The sequence below is a fragment of the Accipiter gentilis genome, chromosome 23, assembly GCF_929443795.1.
Source record: "Accipiter gentilis chromosome 23, bAccGen1.1, whole genome shotgun sequence".
NCBI lineage: Eukaryota > Metazoa > Chordata > Aves > Accipitriformes > Accipitridae > Astur > Astur gentilis.
In genome coordinates, this window is record NC_064902.1 from 18502677 (window position 1) to 18523127 (window position 20451).

The 20451-nt window shown below is 41.3% G+C and overlaps 1 protein-coding gene across 1 annotated transcript in view; it reads left to right on the forward strand.

The window, feature by feature from the left end:
* The first annotated feature begins 2045 nt into the window (after positions 1 to 2045).
* Positions 2046 to 20451, forward strand: part of TAFA1 (TAFA chemokine like family member 1) — a 232433-nt gene continuing 214027 nt past the window's right edge. Inside the window, exons 1-2 of the mRNA XM_049826872.1 lie at positions 2046 to 2458; positions 4574 to 4694. Of these exons, the coding sequence (XP_049682829.1) occupies positions 4577 to 4694 (118 nt within the window). The 5' untranslated portion in view covers positions 2046 to 2458; positions 4574 to 4576. The remainder of the gene's footprint in view (positions 2459 to 4573; positions 4695 to 20451) is intronic.

Sequence of the window (20451 nt, forward strand, 5' to 3'; positions counted from 1 at the left end):
CTGTACCTTACATAAATCTGTATCTTGCATAAATCTGTCTCTGCCTACTCTGCCAAGGTGTGTGGTCACAATTTGTCTGATTCCTCCTGCTGTCCACAAGGCTTTTCAGTTTCCTAGAAGATTTTATTTGCTACTTGAGGCCCCTCTGCCTCCTTTCTTCACACCTCCCCTCTCCATACCCTTTCCCTCCTAGTTTCCTCACAAGTCCTGGAGGGAGCGTATCTTCTTAAGCAGGTGTTATTTTAAAATAAATTCCTATCACCTGCCCCTCTCAGGTGCTGAAAAAGCTCCCCATATTCCCATGGAAAGAGGGAAGGTCTTGAGTTTTCCTGTGGCTTTGGCAGCAAACTGCAGCAGTCCTTCACCCACTGTCTTCTGCCAGGGCTGCACCTGATCCCAGGTCATGGTTCCCTGCTCATCAGTACTTTGTGGTGCTTGGTGTGCCTTGGTTGCCTCTCATCAGCTTTCTTGGACACTTCTACACCCTTCTGAGGCCAGAAAGTAGCAGCAACTGCCCCAGTACTTGGCCGCCTTCCAGCGTCTAAGGAAATTCTTGGGGAAAACAAGAAAATCTTTATTAAACAGAACATTACATCCCCAAACCATACTTGTGCCATGTGTTCTCATACCAAACGCCTGAAAAAAGCGTTGACCTCTTGAAAGCATCTCTGATCATCACAAGGCTTGTCCTGAGCCGTCCTCTCCTCCCCGGCACTGCTCAGGGACCCGATGGGAGCCATGCTGCAATGGTGGCTGTGGTGTGGGGAGGGATCCGCTGCCAATGCTCTCCTGTGTCACTTTGTCATCCCCACACCCCCCGGTTGCTTTATTCTTTTGAGGTTGTAATGAAGAGCTCCTCTGAGCAGAGACCAGCATAATGTTCCTGTTGGTCTGCAGGGCCAATCTCTTAATATGTATTACCCACCAAAATACGGGGGCTCCACAGGAGCGGGTGGCCTGTCGAGTAAGCTCATCGTGCCTCTCGGTGAGAGTCTCCACTGAGATGTATGTCCTTGGGTGCTGAGAAGGAGGTACTTGAGAATAAGGGTACTTATTACTGGTTTTATTTACTATTGTTTGGTGTCTGGAGCTGGTAAGCGGTGAAGGTAGTACACTCCTCTACCACACGTTATCAAGGTGTGGGGGGGAAATCCCGTGTTGTGTTATAGCATGCACCCTGAGCTCTTAAAATGGAAGTTTCTCTTTTGTCTCCAAGCCTTCTTTCTTTTGTAGGCAGAAGTGAGAGCTGTAATGCTAAGTGAATGGTATGTATTAAATCTATACAATGGCTCTTTAAAAAAATAATTACATATGGTACAAGAGGGAGAGGAAACCACTCCATTCCTGTAAATGGCCACTTAAGATGTGGACAATAAATAAATAACTGTAATAAATAATCTGGTGTATCTGAGCTTCAGCATTTAGGAGGAATAAATCAGAGCTCTCTCGCTATTGTCTGCTGAGATGCATCGGAAATGGAGTTGGAAGGAAAGATTTCACTCAGAGTTGTGGCAAGGTGTTGGAAAGCCCATGGGAGTGTGTAGGAGTCTCCTGCTCTCCCGTGTGTTTTGTTACACTTTCCCTGCACCACTCCTCCCCGTTCACATGCATGTGCTGCTCTCCCGTGAAATGGAAGAGGCTCCCTTAAGTCTCACTTGCCTCTTGCAAGTAAGTGCAAGAACAACGCCTGGGGAATAAAGCCTCTGCCGGCAGAATTAACGCATCTCCCAGATTGCTCATTGGGTATTTAATCCTTCGTCTCTCCAACGGCTTTGCCTTTCCACCGGCGCTCTTCCACCCTCCTCTGCCCATTCATACCTGCTCCTCGCAGACGAAACCAGCTGCTCTTCTGCTCTCTGCAAAGTCCGAGTGCCGGTATTTAAATGCGGCTCTAGTTGCTAAGCCCCAGCAACTAGCAGAGTGCCTGGCTGGGGCTTGCAACCGAGAGCTGTGTCGCTTTAAGGCATGTGATACTTGCCCGAGCAGGGATGTATTGAAATAGGCTACGGTACTTACAGCATCGTATAGCAGTGTACGTACAGCTGCCTTACTCTGCACTGCCTGCGCTGGAGTGAGGCTGCTCTGTCGTTAAACATAAACTGCTCCTCGTCCTTAAGTATCCTGGAAGCTGCACATTATCTCAAGATCACTTCAAAGGTCTCATCAAGCAGAAGGTGATGCTAGGAGATGATTTAAAGGTGAAAATGAGAAGGTTTCCACCCCTCAAACCTTGGCCACTTTTCTGACGGCAGAGTCTGAGAGCTCAGATGTCTTCTTTACTCTGGGAACAGGATTTGTAACGAAAGAGATTTTTTTTTTTTTTCCTTTTAATCCTGATAAAGAAGATTATTGGGAAGCCATTAAAAATCCCTTATTGTGATACAGATGGATTTAAAAAAGTGTTAGATCTTTCCAATGAACACTAATAGAGTGCTCTGCTCTTGGTTGGATTACTCAGGTAAGGAGCTTCTTTAGGATTTAAGATTCAGAAACCAGCTCTGGAACTCATCAGATAATAACCGGAGGAATACTCACTGCTGTGTTTCTTTACTAATGATAAGATGATCTCTATGTAAAAGTGTGTGTGTGACAGCAGTTTGCTGAGAAACAAGTGCGTGAAGAAATCTTTGTAAGAGATGCTGGGTTTTGAGCAAAGGTACCTTGAAATAGTGTAGTCTGAGGCAGGCTTTTATAAAAAAAAAAAGAAAGACAGAAAAAGCAGGGAGCTAATAATAAAGCCTGAGGGGGTTAAGTAAGTCTGCTGTCCATGTGGCTCAGAATATGGTGTCGGAGGAAAGACACGGGAGCATTTAGCAGGCTGTAGAAGTTTAGCTTTGCTTTGCTGTTTGGCTAGGATTTTTAAAGTTCAGGCTAAATAACCTGAATACCTGAAATATCCCTATGTGAGAGTCACCTTTCCCTCTTACCTTGTTGTATAAAAAGCATGGGAGCACCAAATATGACAAGGAGGCATTAATTCCTGAAGACACAGGAAGCCTACTGGGAGCTCCCTGATCTGAGGGGATTGAATCTATTTTGCAAGATAAATAGGTCTAAAGAGAGGAGAAAAAGTACACTGTATGCTGCAGAGTAAACAGTCGGAAATGAAATTAATTATATGCTAAGCAGTGCATCAAACACTCTACAGAGAAAGGAAGAGCCTCATGCTGATCAAAATAATGTTTTGGTATTTTCTATTAATTATACTTGTCAGTTTATGTGGTTCTTTTCAACCAATTAGACTTAAAAAGCTTCCCAAAGACTGTGTGCTGCTTTAAAATCAGGGGAAAAAAAATTTATATGCTTATATTTTATTACCACTGTATTTTACTATTTTAATGTTGGTAATTTTCTTACTACAGAAATCCCCCTGACACAGACAGACTTTTTATTTTTTAATTTTTGTGTAAAGACATGATTATTCTATGTGAGTTTTAATTTTTCAAAGTCTTTCTTGCTCTGTGAAAATGATGTTCAGCTGATTGGATTATTAGATAGAAAACGGCATCATGTCATTGGCTGAATAAGGAGAGTGCCTGAAGTTTGATTAATTTGGCAATATGAAATGCAGCAGAAGGTGTTGTTAAGGGATCTGGACGATGTGTAGCGTAGCTGAGCCTTGCAAACCTCCCGATCCTCGCAGGCATTGAGAAAGAGCTGTTGAAGTTAAAAAGTCAGAGGAAAATTTCGCCAGTTAGTTACAATAATGAGTACAAGTATGAAAAACCACAGTTGTCTATGTTGGATGGCCAAGTATGCCAGCACTGGCAGACAAAGAAATTGCTCTTTTCCTTTACCATAGCAATCTTTTTAATATTTTGATACAATCTGCTTTGTGAAAAGATCAAATCTTCTATAAAATACGTCTGCAATTCAGTCTGGCCATACTTCAGTCCCTTTACGTGGACAGGTCAAACAAAAGGAAGCTGATTTCATCTGGGGATTAGAACATAATTCTGAGAACCAATTACTTTGTTTAGCAGACAGCATCGTGATTAAAAATTGATGCTCGCAAAAGTAAAAAACAATAAACTGTTACCTTCCGGGTCACTATTAGCCTTTCAGTCTTGGGGATAGAGTATTGTTGAAATGCATCTCGGTTATCTGAGGATGCTGTATGCTTATCTGTGATGTGTTTAAAGTAGTTTTGATTCTGTCTGGACATCATGTTTTTCTAGCTGGCCGTGTGATTTTCTCATTTTTATTTTTTTAACACCCTTGTAAATTTGGCTATGGACCAGTGTGGCAATATTTTCCAGACTTCTATTTACGTTGGTGGGTTTTTTTTGTCCTCAGATTATTAGAGTTTCATTTTTACCAGTGAATTATTAAAGTTATCCAGGCTCCTGTGTTGACATCCTGTTACCTCAGCTGTCCTTTTTGAACATGACCTTTGTTGTATGACCATTGTATCCTGCAGGGGGGAATAATAACCAAGAAACAAAAGACATTTAGCAAAAGGAGTAAAAAAGGGGGGGGGGGAAAGAAATTTTAAAAAATGTTGTAATGGAAGCTGACTGTTCTGTGTGCTGTAAGGCAATGGATAATAATGCCTGTCTAATATTTTGTTTAGAGAATGGCAGTGGTCTCTGCAATGTCCTGGGTCCTGTATTTGTGGATAAGTGCCTGTGCAATGCTGCTCTGTCAGGGGTCCCTCCATCACACTTTCCAGCAGCATCACCTGCACAGACCAGGTAGGACCGAGTTCAGCTGTGGGATGCTGTAAGATTGCAGGCGCTCTGCCTGTGCTCGTGTCTGTCTTGATAAATGAATGAATAATCATAAAATCCTTTTTATCATTTAACTTTTATGAGTTGCTTGCCTTTATATTGCACAGCAACTTTTTTGCTCGGTCTAAGACGTGTTGTGCTTTGCTAATCTGATGTTGGAATATTTATCCTCTAATGTCATCTTCTAACAACGTCCCAACACAGGAATTCCATTTCAGACAACCTCTCGGTTTCTCTGTCTCTTTCTCTTTCCTTATTTCTATCTCCTCCCCATTTTGTGCAGTTCTTGAGTGGGTGCATAACTCGGAAGGACACTTTCACAGCACAAGTTTGGATAACTTTGCAGTTATCTGACCCAAACTGGACACGGGTTTGTTACTTAAAATATTGGCACCAAATCTCACTCATAGTCACTAGAGTTTACTGGAGGTCAGGTGTTTGCCTTGGCATAAATGAGAGACACAGTTATTCTCAGGTTCTCGAGTTTACCTCTGAAAATTGATGGGGTTGCAAAAGTGCAGACCAGAGGAGAATTTGAGACTGTCTTTCAATGGGGTAAAATGCCTATAAACTCAGAATAAATCCCACAGGTTAGCAGCGGAGAATGCAGCTCACTTAGACTGTTGTGATCTACAGAGACTGCACATTGGTAGTTTTATCGCGTTTTTATTAATAGAAAGGGACCATGTAACTCTTTCAACTGTTAATTGCACTTTGAAGAGTGTGTCGTGTTAAAAATTGAGGAGTTGGCATATTCTAGCACGGTATTATCATCTGGTTAAAATTAGATGGGCCAAGAAAGTCGCTTGACAAATTTGGATCCAAAGAAAGGTGGGAGAGGTTTTAAGAGCTTTAGAAATGAAAGATGGATAATGTTAACTCGCAGTGATGAATCATTTAACAATGTGGCAGCTAGTACTTCAATGTTTTTGATCTAATGGCATACCTTCAAAGATGGACAGTCTTGAAGCGCAGGTCTTTAGCAACCTTAACGACTCCAAGTTTTCCCAACTACTTTTGTTGTCCAAAAGTCATAAGTATTGGCATTGTCTCGCTTTCTTGTAATAAAATATGCGTAGTATAGAGGAATAGACCAGCTCTTGGTAGCTATGTTAGAGCATCAGATTAACTAATGGTGTTAACTTTGCTAGGTGGCACTGGAAGTTTGAGAGTATTTGAAGTTTGAGTGGTGAGGTTCTTATTTGGGACTTGCAGAGAAATGAACAAAATATTTATTACAATGCAATTGTAAGTAATGCTGCAGGTTGGGTCTGTCCCCCAGTGAAGGAAATAAGAAAAAACAGCCCAGCTAAACAGATAGGTAAAAGGAAAATGTAATCTCATTTTGTAAAATCAGTTGAAACAAGTGACATTATGAGAAAAAATGAGAGCTGGGCAGATTCAGAGCTCTGCAACATTTGCCTAAGCTTGAAAAATCACCTTTTTTATGAAGCAAGAACAGCAAGACACTGAATGCATACCAAGTGTTGGGGAAATGTGAAAAATGACAAAATCTTTCACTCAGAGATGTGATACAGATAGAGTGAAGGTTTTACAGCTGCCTCATCACCTACTTAGAAACAGCCAAGCTTTCCCTCCTGTGAGCCTTTCTCAGGCAGCTTCTCCGCACCCTACGTGAATAAGATTGATGGTGTTCTGATCCCAGGCAGCCAATTTCAGTCTCTCAAGAAATAATCCACTACATTGACAGATGAGTGGAATTTGACATGATGTTCACCTCAGATTCAGATTGTGCTGCACCTGGGAAGTACCAGCTAGTGAACGTCCTTTAGGGAAACTGTTGGGGATTTTGGACAATTTCTGCTGTCACAACAGAAAATCAAGACTGTTTTTTATAAGGCCATGAATTTGCAGTCTGCCAACTGAATGTGAAAGGTTGTACATAAAAGGGATGGAAATATGTTAACTAGCAAACTGAGTGATTTTAATGTATTCAACTGCAGTCCCTGAGCACACCCTATTTTTCATATTTATAATATTAGGAATGCGTCATTTACTTTTAGTTAGTCACTGTGTAAGTAAGATTAAAATGTTCAGCCAAATAAAAGTGAATAAAAAAAATGGATGCAGATGAGGCAGTGCATAATTTCAGTAATTTAATATTTGGTATATGAAATTCAACTTATTGAATCATGGCAAATATAGCTGTAATCAATAGCATGCTCAGCATACCTTTTCCTTCAGTTCGTGATCTCCCATAGATAATGAGGTGCTCTAAAATAAAGAGACTTTTTGCCGCTCAACTCCATTGTGGGGCTACTTCTGGTACAAGATAATTAAAAAGGCAGGTTCCACCCCTCCTTGTGCTTCTCATACTTCATGAATAGAGTCCCACTGAGCACAGGAAGGTGGAGGTAAAAGATTAAATCCTCAGGGAGTGTATTTAAAATAATAAACTTGAACTGAACTCAGTGGATTAGCACAGTGAATATCCCCACCTGTATTACTGCGGTTAATCCAGTTTTGAAACACTGGAAACCAAGGACAATATATGAAACTTTCTTAAGCAACCGAATGGATTGAAATAGATTTCTACACACTATGTGCAATCACAAAAGTTTAAACCTTTCTTTCAGTGTGGTATAATTTTTCAGTTTTATAATTCAGGTACTGAATTATATTCAGTTAGATGACTTAGCAGAAGGTACGAACCTGAAAACAAATGTGATAAACCTCTTTATGTGACAGTACTTGGAATTGACTGTAGCTTTATTTTCTCTGAAATGTTGGCAGGCAGGCGGGCACAGATAGTAAGGGCAAAGTAAATACTGCTTGAATAGAAGATGGATAATGCCGTATTACTTGTACCTGTTCATGAATTCTTTATTGCCTCATTAACACAATGAAAAGTTTGAATGCTGCTGTTAAGCACCCTTAAGTATTGGTGGCTGTTCCTTTTGACTCTGATAGGTGAGGTGGGCAGGGTAGATTTTTTTCAGGCTGCTTTGCTGGGATCCGGAGGAGACCTTTGGAGTAAGCTAGCTGAACACCATTGCAGTCTATTTCCCCTTGGGTAATACACATGGCTTTCTGCAGTTTTTCTATGACTATATTTCATTTTCATGAAAATTACGTTAGGCAAAGGATGTATGAAAGCATTCACAGGAAATAACTTTATGTGGAAACAAATCTCCATTTTAAAATTTTTTTTTCAAGCATGCCATTTCTGTGTGATTTAATAAGAAACAGTGGTAATGAGAAGAATTCCACATTGGCTGTTTTAGGCTCTAAGATACACACAGTTGTAGAGCTGTTGAATTGGCCTGAGGATGAGAATGGACAGGTTGTGATTTGCAGTTAGCTGAGTGCCTGTGATAGTCCATTGATCATCTGATTGACAGGATTGACCCTGCCCAGAGGTAGGAAGTAGATGCTGGCATTTGGTAAGACAAGATGATATTAATGAAGTAAAGGGTCCAAGTTTAAAAAATAATCACCACCCTTTCAATCATGCAATTCTTAGCAAATTTGGCTTTGTTCCATAAATGAGGGATGTTTTGTGCCCAGTGAGGACCATTGGCTAGTTCTGAATCACAGTGGACAACACCGGCCACGTGTTGCTTAAAAATACAGGAAAGCACATTGGATTCACCTGTAAGTTTGTGTAAAATAATTAGGTTAGGGTTCTAGGTTAGGTTTGGATACGGTGTAAAGGTGCAAGGCAGACCCAAGCAGAAACATGTACCTGCTGTAGCAATGCTGACATCTGCAAATACGTTAATTAAAAATAAGCCTATTCAGAGGAAGAAATCATGGACTGAATTGAGGCTGGAATGGTATGTCTACTAAACATGAAGTACCTTTTATTGTGACAGTAGTTAATGATGTGCCCATTAAAAATCATCTGAAGAAGTGATTCTCTATACCTCATATTACGAGGAGGAAAATCAGTCTCAAAGCAATTCTATACAAACTAACAAGCAACATCAACCTAAGGATGCTCTCAGCATGTTTCTCAGTAGACAGCATTTTGCAGAAACTTGAGTCTGTGTCTCTGAGCAAAAAACTTCTTAGTTCTGATCTTGGCCTTCCTACTGATTTTTTTTTTTTATAGCCTTGGGGGAAACTGCATATTTTCACATTTCAAAAGGTCTGCTATTTTCATATGCCCCATATATGTGGCTATTCAGTTACAAAACAGACTGGGAAGCAGGTTGGTCTGAATCTTAACTCCTCAGGAAAGTGTAAATAAAATATGTCTTTACTTTGTAGAACAATTGAGATTTGGAAGATGAATTCAAGTGGATTTTTGCTCTTGGTATTGATAGAAGCAAGCGTAGGACTAGGTAGTTAATGTATAAATGTATACAGTTTCTACGATTAGCAAGAATTGTGTTTCATTAATCATACAGTGTGAATGCAAACAGTTGCCTTCAGTATACAACGTCCAGACTGCCATGTAACAACTTAGCTAGTATCCAGCAGATCATGTCATGGGCGTGAAAGCTGACAACTGGTGTCTCTTGCTGTGTTAATTAAAATGAACAAATTTATAAGCTCTAAGGCCTGATTCAGATACCATTTACACCAATAAATGCACAGGAAGCACCATATGAATCCTTGTTGTTCACAATCAGAAAAACCTGCTCATGACGAGCTATTCTAGTCACTCACTGGAAATCCTCTCTCGCAATACCTTTCTGTTATATATCCCTGGCCTTTGCAGTCTGTTCCTGAAAATGTGAAACTACCAACTGCTAAGCAAAAAAAATCCAGGTCGGAGGTACCTACTGTGTTCCTGGTCACATACAAAATATATTTGGATGTATGTGGATAAACATATATTAATATGTATTTTGTGTAGGCAGAGAACTGATGTAATGAAATCAACAGTTAAGGATGAGGTAAGATTACTAGCAGCATGATAGTGATGAATTGTCTACTGTGCTCGTGTGATGCACTTGTTTACAGCAGCAGACTATATCAGAAGTATTGCACCCTGTGATGTTTCTTTTTTTCCCCTGAAAAATCGAACCACCAAAAGAGAAACAATATGGCTACAGGGTGCGTTTGCAGCCAGAGAGTTAGCTATGGGTTTTTTTCTGGGGTCTGTAAGCTGTTACTTTAATGGACTCCTGCCTCCCAGGGAAAGGGAAAAGGTAGGTAGGTATTGCCAAGGAACAACCAGTACTCCGTGGAGGGTCAAAGGCAAGAGGATGCTCCTCTTTGCTGGAGAAGGGTGCGTAGCGGTGAGGCTCTCAGCTCGGTTGCAGGTGGAGGAAAGCTGTCACCAGTCATGCTGCTGAACGTGACGCCTTGTTACTCCTGATCCAGGGAGACGAAGCAACCTGAGGGGGAGCAGGTGTTGCAGCTTGATGGACTGTGAAGAACAGCGCGGCCAAGGTATGCGGTGGGGCACCGAGCAGACCGCGGTCCCTGGCGCAGCTCTGCGGGAGCCGCTGGAAATGCCGCTACGTTCCCTGCGATCTCCCCCGCCGCACACCTTGTGCGAAAGAGCCACGGCGAGGTGCTAACAGGGGTATTTGGAGAGAAAGGACGCGTACCTCTTGCCCGTGCCCTTTGCATCGGCAGCGTCTGTGCTCTGGTTTGGTCCCGGCCGCGCTCCTATCACCAGCCCGTGCCGCTTTGGCAATTGCTCGGGTCCTTCTGCAGGCAGCCACACAGGCAGGTGAAAAGCACGTCCCTTTTCTCGTGGAAGAAGCTGCTCTGGGGAAACGAGGACCAAAAAACTGCTGTTGCTGCGATGGCCCTGGCAGGCACCTTCTCCTCCCACGCCCATGTGCTGAGCCTCTGTCTCCAAGAGCAGCCTTGGGGCCTCGGTGAGTCACGAAGGGACCTTTTGGTGCGCTGCACTATTTGTAGCTTGCTGTCACGGTATTAAAGACTGTGAGAATTCATGCTATGGTGGTTAAGTCCCAAGGAAAATTTGGCACCTACAAATATAACCCCCAAAGGCGAACTACATTGCTCTGCGCTGAAGTATTTCTGCTGATAACATCAGAAACCTGCCTTTAATGATTAGCCTGCTTTAGTCCAAGGCTCATTTATATTTTAAAAGGCAATATCCAAGTGCATTTCCTCATAAGATAGATGTGTTTTCTCCCATTAAGTTTCATATTGTTTTATCCTATCCCACCTATAATCTTTGTATTTCCTTCTAAATGTTTTCTTTTCCACTCTGCTGTGAAATCAGCCTTTGCTGTGAGCAAGATTTATTTTCCTGATGGGATTCAGCATTTTTTTGCTCTTTTCAGTTGCTCTGTACAGGGCCGTTCTCTCCAGCTGAACTTATTTTTTTGCATGGGAGTGGTGCTGGAGGTTTCTTTTCATTGTGCTCCAGGCAGGGACCACGAGGACTGCAGCACAGTTGGACTCTAAATTTATGAGACTCAGTCAATGATGCACAATGGGGAATTGGGGGTGTAAATTAAGCTGAATGAAGCTCCAAAGCCCCATGTATGTCCCTGTGACTCATATTTCTGTGCTCTATTTAGAAGATCGTTATCTGACATCCCTCTCTCGCCTTCTGTATTCCTTTCAGAACAACGGTTTTCCCCTTTTCCTTCGCAGTGGGTGAAGAAACCAGTCCTGCCCTTCTTGAAAGGTCACTTCAATGACTGCAGGTGCAGGATCGCTGTTGCTATCGTACAATAATCAGTAATTATATCACAGTATTCCACTGTAATCCTTATTTCACTTTGAGAGAACAGCTTTGGGAACTGAATTGGTGGCAGGAACGGAGGACCTTGCTGGTTTTTGGATGATGTGAAAGTGATTCCTTGAGAATCACCAAGTGGAACACACGGACAGTCTGTTGTTACCTGCGACAGCTGAATTTCCTTCTGCCAGGGTGCTCTCGTTGTGGCGCCTTGTCCTTGAGCTACAAATAATCTGGGAGTAGTCCGCTCCATGCTAGCGGCTCTCACTGACAGTCACGTGTGCCGGGTGCTTTTTAAAATTGTTCATAAATATTTCTTCTATGAGCTGTGAAGTTTTATTTGTATATCATGCACCTTGCCTCTCGCTAAATGAATAGGCAATTAAAAAGCAGCTTAAATGGTGATCCTTGTCTCTTGATTATTAGGAGAGCTGCTGGTTCAAATCAAAATATGCATTTAATCCGTCCTCATGTGTGATACAAAACTCCTATTAGATTAATTTTGTTTTCTGTAGATGGCAAATCTGCATCGAGAGCCTTCATTGTGAATCTGCTAAATGCACTGAGCAAATATCCCTTCTGTAGTTAACTTGTGTGCAAGTGGAAGTTATATTGACAGAGAACTTGATTGGAAAACTCCTATGAACATACATGTTGGTTTATTGGAAAATGGGGAACTTGAAATTGTGACTTCCTATGATGTAAATAACAGCAGCAGCCAACAGGCTCTATAGATCAGCCCGAGTGCAGGCGAGAACCTCGGGATCCTAACTGCACACACTCTGATAAAACTTTATTATCTTTTTTTAGTGTCCTCATTAATGCTCTTCAATAATGCTGTTAAATATTTCTGGCAAGCAAAGCTTCAGTGTAATTTTACTGTATTGTTAAGGATTTATTAATTATAATCTTTTCTTGCAGAGTCTATTTATATTTGATCATGACATTAATTGGTTGCCAAAACAAACTAGAGTTAATTGTGTTTAATTAAGTGGTTGGGAGCAAGCAAGGATAGTTTATTTGGAAAATCTGTTTCATTGATTTATATGTTTATTTTTTAAAAGAACATTAATAAATGAAGGGAATCTATTGCTTAGCACCTTTTCCCCTATGTACTGTCCAATAATCATCAATAATACAGTTTTGACTTTGAACAGATTAAAGAGTGGAAAATCATCTGTATTATATATATATACGCCTATACAAAACTATTGGGAAGTAAATGTTCACATTCTGAATTTAAATAAAGCCTAAAACCAAGCAGAAATGAGGTCAAGTAACACCGAAACCAACAGTAAAGTACTGTTCAGGAAAATGCATTTCAGAGAAAAACTTAGCTTCACTTCAGATTTGGCTAAAGGTGCTTTGGATAAGGAAGGTATGGTAAAATATAGTAAAATATGACTAGATAAATATTTTATATAATAATTATAGTAATACAATATATAGTTATATTTCTATGATATAGTAATTTCTACATTTTCTATCATGCATTTCAAAATCAGCTAATTTTACAGTTCAGAAGCTTTTGAACACCCATGTATTTTATGTTTTAATGCTAAAACCAGAACTGAGTGGAGAGTTCTAAAGTCTTAATGTTTTTTTAAATCAGTTTCCTGAGTTGAAACTGTAATTTAAAAAAAAAAAAAAAAAAAACAAACCAAAAACCACAAACCAATCAAAAACAACCACATAGTTTGATATCTTTGTGCATTCCTTGTTTCTGCATTGATATTCCTTGTTGGGAAAAAAAAAAAACCCAAACAAAAACCCCTGCATAAGGTTTCTGTTATCCCAGCAGCTACTTAAAATAAGTCATCATCCTGATAAATGAATAAATCCTGCCTGCAAGCATATATTGAGATATGCCAGCAGCTGCCTCTTTCCCAAAAGAAAACAAGACCTCACAGACTTCAAATCCAATACCAGTGCAAACAGGAGAAAGGTCGTGTGTGTCCTTCTAGGTGGTATCAGCTCTTGTTTTGGTTTGCAGCAGCACTGAACTTAAAGGAGGTCTAATGTTTCCAGAAGCTGCCTTTTTCCCCCCCTCAAATCAACCTTCTTTGCTGTTTTAATAAAAGATATTTCCTTTAGCTTATGGATTTAAGAAAGATTTTTAGATATCAGCGCTACACTAATGCTGTTTGCTGTGAATATCATTAACTCATGAAGTTCCTCCTCTTGGTTACTTGCATGGGACGCTTTCAGATTTGGGTGGTCAGTCAGCCAGAAGTCTCTATTGTGTGTTAAAACAAAAATTCAAGGGATGAGTTGACGATAACAGAGGGGTTTTGAGTTTGTAATTGGTTTCAGTGTGCCAGGGCAGGATCTGACAGAGAATGATTGTTTCTAAGCCAGCTCCCACATCCATAGTATAATTATTTCTGTAGTAATATCATATTTTAGTGAAGCTTTAAAATGCAGCTTTTTTTTTTTCCCCTCCCAGGTAATTAGAAACTGTCTTTCCATGGCTGAAACCTCAGCACTTTCCTCATTAAGTCAGCTGCCTGGGTGGTGTTTATCTTAACCCTGTTTTGAGTTTCTCCAACAAATAGATGACTCCTTTAGTTCTAATTTAGTTTCTCTTCGTATTTCTATTATCTCTTTCTAGTTGGCAGGCAAGGAAATCAGATGTGAATCAAATGAAACCATTTGTCATGGATTAGTGCATGCAAATGCCTTGATGACAGCAATAGACAAAAGCCAGCAAGTGTCTGAATGCTAACTTTGGAAGAGAAAATTAGCGAGGCCAAACCACCAGGAACAGCAGTCCCTAAATGAGATTATTGAATGCCCAAGAGCAAGGCGGCACCCTTCCGTCCCCTCCTTTACCATTTTTTCTCTTGCTGAAATCTTAAGACTTTAGGGTAATACACAATGACCCTTGCAAGTGAAGTGTCCATGGGAGCTCCTGGCTTTCCCAGAGCTACTCAATGGCAGGACCCTTCCTCTGCCTATTAAAACCCATCTGCACCAAGAGCAGAGCAGAGGGATGGGACTCGTAGGTAGGCAAAAGTAGAGAAGACCATTAGTGATATTCCAGCGTGCATACCCTAGTTTGTCAGAGCACGCTGGGAATCAGAAGGGCTGCCAGGCAGGATATTAAGTGAGTCATGTCGAGGTGGAATATATCTTTCTCACTCTCTTGGTTGGAAATGTTTTGCATTTCCCTCTACCCCGAGGACAGAATTGGTAATTGTTTAATGCTGATCTCCTACTGTTGATAACACACCAAATTGAACAAGTTGACAGCAGTTACTAGATATTTATCTCATGCTTGTGATTGTTACTCCAGTTTCTTTATGAGCCTGGTTGGACGCTTCTGCATCCTAAAAGGTGTGAGCTCTGCTGAGTTCCCCACCCAAAGGATGCTGTGAGGGAGAGCTGACATACAGTTGTGGAAAGAGAATTTTGAGGTGCCCTGACTGGGAGCAGGCTGTAGACCCCAAGCATCCTGCACACATTTGCACATTTTATTTCCATCCCTCCCAAACCACCCTTAAGAGAGTGCTAGACACAGAGGTTGTAGTTTAGTGAAAGGACCACAATGTAGCCAGATTGCCTGCTGTCTTCTTTAGGTTTTCACTCCATTTCAGTCTCCCCCCTGCTTACTCTATTTCTAAATCTGTCTCCTTTCCTTTAAATCAGTTTCCTTTATTTTCTTTTAAATCTTTCTTTATGTAAGCTCTTATGGCTCTCACTTTTAAAAAAGGCTCTCTGAACCTTTTCCTCTTAAAAGTCAATGCACCTTGATGTGGTGTTTGAGCAACAAAATGCCACTTGATTTCATCCTAATTAGAACACCACCCATGTTTTTATGAAACAAACAGTTTCAACCATCACTAATTGGAAAGAATCAAAATGGAGCTCTTGAGCAAAAGATTTGAAATGCTAAAATACATTTTTCACTTTCTGATATTGACACCATATTTTAAGTGTTTTCTAATAAAAACTGGGGAAAATATAAATTATAACCATTTTTATCCATAGGAAAAATTATTTCTGTTGATCAGAATTTTCTGACGGGAAAAATTTCACAGGTACTTTGTGTCTGTCTCTGCAGCAGACTGTATGCAGGGCAATAAACTATCACTGTGGTTTCTAGGGTTTTTTTGTTTCCTCCCTCTGCCCTTATGCTTTTCTTTTATGTATTTGTACTGGAACCAGACCTTCATTCTTTATACTCCCAAAGTTGCTCCCTGCTTTGATGCTGTAGTGTAGCCAAGACACCTTTGTCGCAGTCGTCATGTTACCACAGTCGTTATGTTCCCACAGACACAAGCGTGTTGGGCAGACCAGGTGATGCAGGCCCCGGAGAGAAACCTTTTGACTGAGCAGGACCAGTTCTGAAAAATCACAGATTGGTTTGGGTTGGAAGGGACCTTATAGATTACCTAGTTCCAACCTGGCCTTGAACACTGCCAGGGATGGGGCAACCTATTCCAGTGTCTCACCACGCAGTGAAGAATTTCTTCCTGAACAAATGCTGGTGATAAAAACAAGTGCAAATTAAAGGGAAAGGGATTTCTGCTTTCAGTGTGAATCATTCAATGGTTTCCCCTAGTAAAAGAGTTCCTTGACTTTTTAGATTGTATTTGAGTTGGCTTTGAGCTGCCTGTTGCTGCACAGTGTTTTGTGACCATGTACCTTCCGCGAGCAGTGTGGTATCAAGCGGTTCTTTTGTACCAGTCGTACTCCTCTGAGGTTCAGGCTATGCAACTCCCTCCTAAACCCTGTTCTTATGTAAATTGAATTATTTGCTTATGGTCTTTTTTTGTTGTTGTTATTTTCTAGCCTATCAAAGGAAAAGGTGTAATCTATAGTGTCTAGAGGTGGAAACAAAATACGAAGCAGTATCGCATTTGTACTGAAGTCCTTCTGATGAGGAGTGTATGTCTTTAGTATTCTGCTCCGAGCATCTGAGGGGCTGCGCTCTTTAACAGTTGAGAAGAGATTATCCCTTAGTCATGACAGAATCTATGAATCAGTCTGTTAGGAGAAATTCATACAGAGGTTAAAACGCAAACCTGCTTTAAAATGTAACTATAGCAAAATAATTTTCTCTGTATAATACATGTGCATTGTATGAATTAGTACTTAAATTTTCAGAGGTCCTACTATAAGCTGCATCCTGTCTGCTTTTAAAGAAGTGTTTTAATGTCCACATTTCACATGGGAACCAGGCAAAGATATGAACAAAATTCAAATATGCCTTTGTCGGGAGGCATTATTCCATATTCTGATAGCACATACAGATCTGAGACCATCAATATTTGCTATGAAGAGAGTATAGTTTTATAGGACACCCAACCACCACCTGCCTCTCTGTCTGGTTCTTTTCTTTCTCTTTATGCCCAGCCAAGGGACAGTCGATACCCCTGTGCCGTCTGTCCACAGCATCCAGCGGTGGAATAGATCATCTGAGGAAACAGAGAGCTCTATCGTGACCACGTTTAGGGCAGCTGAGATGCAAATAAGTGAGGTTTCGTTATTCTGTTCCTCACATAGCCTCTTTAAGTGAGGCTGGTGGCTGCCAGACACTGTCCTCCCAGCTGATGCGCAGAGCAGACGTCCCGTCCCCGGTGCTCCGGCCTCGGCGTGGCTCGGCGTGCAAGTACAAGCGTTTCTGCGAGCCGGGTGATGGATCGTGGAGGCTCTTAGCTCCCTCTTTTCATGAAATAAGTGCTTTACTGTAAGCCAACTTCACGCCGGCTTAAACTTTCATGGTGGTTAAGCTATAATCTATCAGACTGCCCCAGCTGTGAGGTGTAAAGAGCCTTCACTTTCACTTACTGTTACTCAATTGACAAACAAGTTGTACCGTTGTAGTGAATTTTTCCCCTGCGTCCTTGCTCTCAGCTGAAACACAGGCTCAGCGCATGCAGACAGGCAGTGTGGTGTTTACTTCAAGTGTAGAACTTCCCACTTTTTACTTAATTGCTTCCTTTAAGAGATGAGAAGGTTGGGTTTGTCTTTGGACAAAAAGGCTTCCACTTTAAGCATATTTCTCACTTGAAGGCTATGCTTCTCACCAGAGCTTTGTGCCATGCTTCCAATCTTTCACAGGCAGCGTAACACTGATTCAACATAACTCAAAGAACATTTTTTGTTGTTTTTCTCATTTGTTTTTTTTTTTTTGGTAACATGTCTGACTTGCAAATCTTGTTAACTGCACGCTGTTATCTCAATACACTTGCAGGCCAGCTACAGCAGCATAAAAACTTGTGGCAAGATAAATCGTGTCTCAATTTTTTTTTTTATTAGGGAAGAAAAATTTAGACTATTTCATCTGCTATAATTGGAAAAAAACCCTTAATCTCTTGATTGCTTCTGAAGACACAGCTTGCTGTGGGGAAAGACTTACAAGATCAGTCCCAAAAGATGACTCTGGGGGCTCCTAGATGGAAACTCACCTGTGAACAATGTCTTGTTTGGTCCAGCCAAAGGCGTGGGGGGGATTCAGTAGGGCTAGGATGCTGTTAGGGTCCTGCATGTCCTGCCCCGATACCGGTCCATTTTTGGCTGCTGCTTTTAAGTTTTGAGCCAACTGCAGGAATTTTGCTGCTCACTCGCTGGAATCTAGAAGACCTCCAAGATGGGGAAAGATCTTCTCTGTTATTTACCTCTGTTCTGGCAACACAGAAGCTCAGAGGTTATACAGCTATTTACCAATATTGTTGTGCTTCCTGGCAGGACTTCATGGTGTCACAGAGGTATGGCAGGAATCCTGTATCCCAGTTCATATCAGGGCCACCTGGTTGGACTGGGGGGTTCTGGCAAGGGATCTTCTTCCACTGGCTCCTTTTCCACTCATGCAATGAAAAGGTGACTGAGCTTCAGCTGATGCCCACTGCCCAGCCCGCAGAGCGCAGCTAGAGGCTCTTCTTAGGCCTTGAGAATCAAACTAGGACTTGATTCCACCTGTATTGCTGAATTAATGTAAAAAATACTCATTTTAACCTCTTGTGGTTATAAGCTTTTACATGCTTGAGGAATTGTAGCAAGTTTTCTTTTCTGTTGTGACAATTGTTTGTTTATTTTTGTAGGTTGAAGGAATACAGGGTAACACTCTACATTTTGCAAAGCAGTGTTTCTTTTGTTGTGTGACTAAAGCAGTGTAAATAATTGAATTTTTTTCTTTGACAGCCAAAGCAAGATATGAAGTGTTGGTTTGGTGCAGTATTTATATTTTGAAATTAGTTTAGAACAATTTGATTGCTTTTCTTACTAACTGGAAAAGGAAAAAAAAAACCCAACAACAAAACCTGAACCAATTTGTTGTATTTCTAAACACTAAAAGAAAAAGGCCAGATTAAATTAATAAAAAACAAGTCTAGAGAAGGTACTGCTTCCTTCCTTACACAGATTTAAATCAGAGTATCTCTAATCAGAAGCTATGTTCTGCTGTAGGGTTTGACCCTTCATCTTTCTCCCAAAAGTACAGCTGTGTTGTTAAAATATTGCTGTGTCCTGGTTTTGACTGGGATAGAGTTAATTTTCTTTCTAGTAGCTGGTATAGTGTTATGTTTCGGATTTAGTATGAGAAGAATGTTAACGCACTGATGCCTTCAGTTGTTGCCAAGTAGTGTTTATACCAAGTCAAGGATTTTTCAGTTTCTCCTGCCCAGCCAGCAAGAAGGCTGGAGGGGCACAAGTAGTTGGGAGGGGACACAGCCAGGACAGCTGACCCCAACTGGCCAAAGGGGTATTCCATACTGTGTGACGTCATGCCCAGTATATAAACTGGGGGGAGCTGGCTGGAGGGGGGGGCACAGATCGCTGCTCAGGGACTAACTGGGCATCGGTTGGCAAGTGGTGAGCAATTGCATTGTGCATCACTTGTTTTGTATATTCTAATTCTTTTATTATTATTGCCATTTTATTATTATCATTATTAGTTTCTTTGTTTCTGTCCTATTAAACTGTCTTTACCTCAACCCGTGAGTCTATCCCACTTGCGTGGGGGAAAGGGAGCGAGCACCTGCGCGGTGCTTAGTTGCTGGCTGGGGTTAAGCCACGATATGCTGGTAGGGCAAGTAACTTCCAATACCTCTGGAGTTTCCAATTTTGAATAAATAATTAGGTAATCAGGAGAGCAGAGATGGGACATCAGGATTTTTCTCTCACTTGCTATGGGAGGGCAAAAAAAGGCAGTCCATTGCTCACAGTCTCCATGGCTAATGTAGTGGTTTACGTAAGGTTGGATGGGCTTTGAGACAGTCCCTACCCCTGCCAAAAAGTGAAGAGATGGAAGAGGCACTGCTAAAAAGCGAGGGCACAGCCCTGCTCTGAGCTGGTGGGGGCTCTCCTATGCTGGCAGCAGGCGCTAGTCATTGAGAACTAAATGCATGTGAAAAGGTTTTAACAAACAAATGATAAGTATTTTAAAAATAACTTGTTGCAAAGTTTAACCTCTGGGAAGGACATACTTTGGATGGTTTTCCTTTTCTTTCTTTCAGAAGAAAGCTGAATTGCTGCCTGCAAACTCTTGCTGTGGTGCAATAGGTGTAGATTTTCTGCCATTCTGCTGCTGTATTTGAACATAAGGCTTGAACTGTGGCTTCTCTCTCTCTCTCTCCTTGCATTTTGGAGGAGGCCAAGGCTGCACTCCAGCCACAGCAGAGCGCTTCTTGTTGGCCTCTGTTCATCCGTTCAGTAAGAAGCAGGAGCCCACAGGGAGGGAAGGCAAAGCTTTGACAAACTAATATTTGTCTGCAGTGCTATTGAAGTGTTTTGCTGACTTCAGTCTTCTCAAGATCTTTGCTAATTTAATGAGCCAATTTCACTCATCAAGGTGACAGTTACCCATGTCAGAGACTAATGCCCCTTCTCCTTTAATATATGTCTGTAGTAGTTATTTTGCTGTCCTTGAAGAAACGCAGACTGGAATATCACTTTATTTTGAGAGATGCTCCTAGGTTTTTTTAACTGAGGCTTAGTATTAGAAATGTGTTTCTTTATCTAAGTGATAGCATCTGCTTTTGTCATTTTTATGTAAACTCAGCTCTGCTTTGCAAAGCACCACTGTTCTGTTCCGGAGAAAATGTGATCATCTATCAGCAGCGAAGCTCTGTCTGTGTG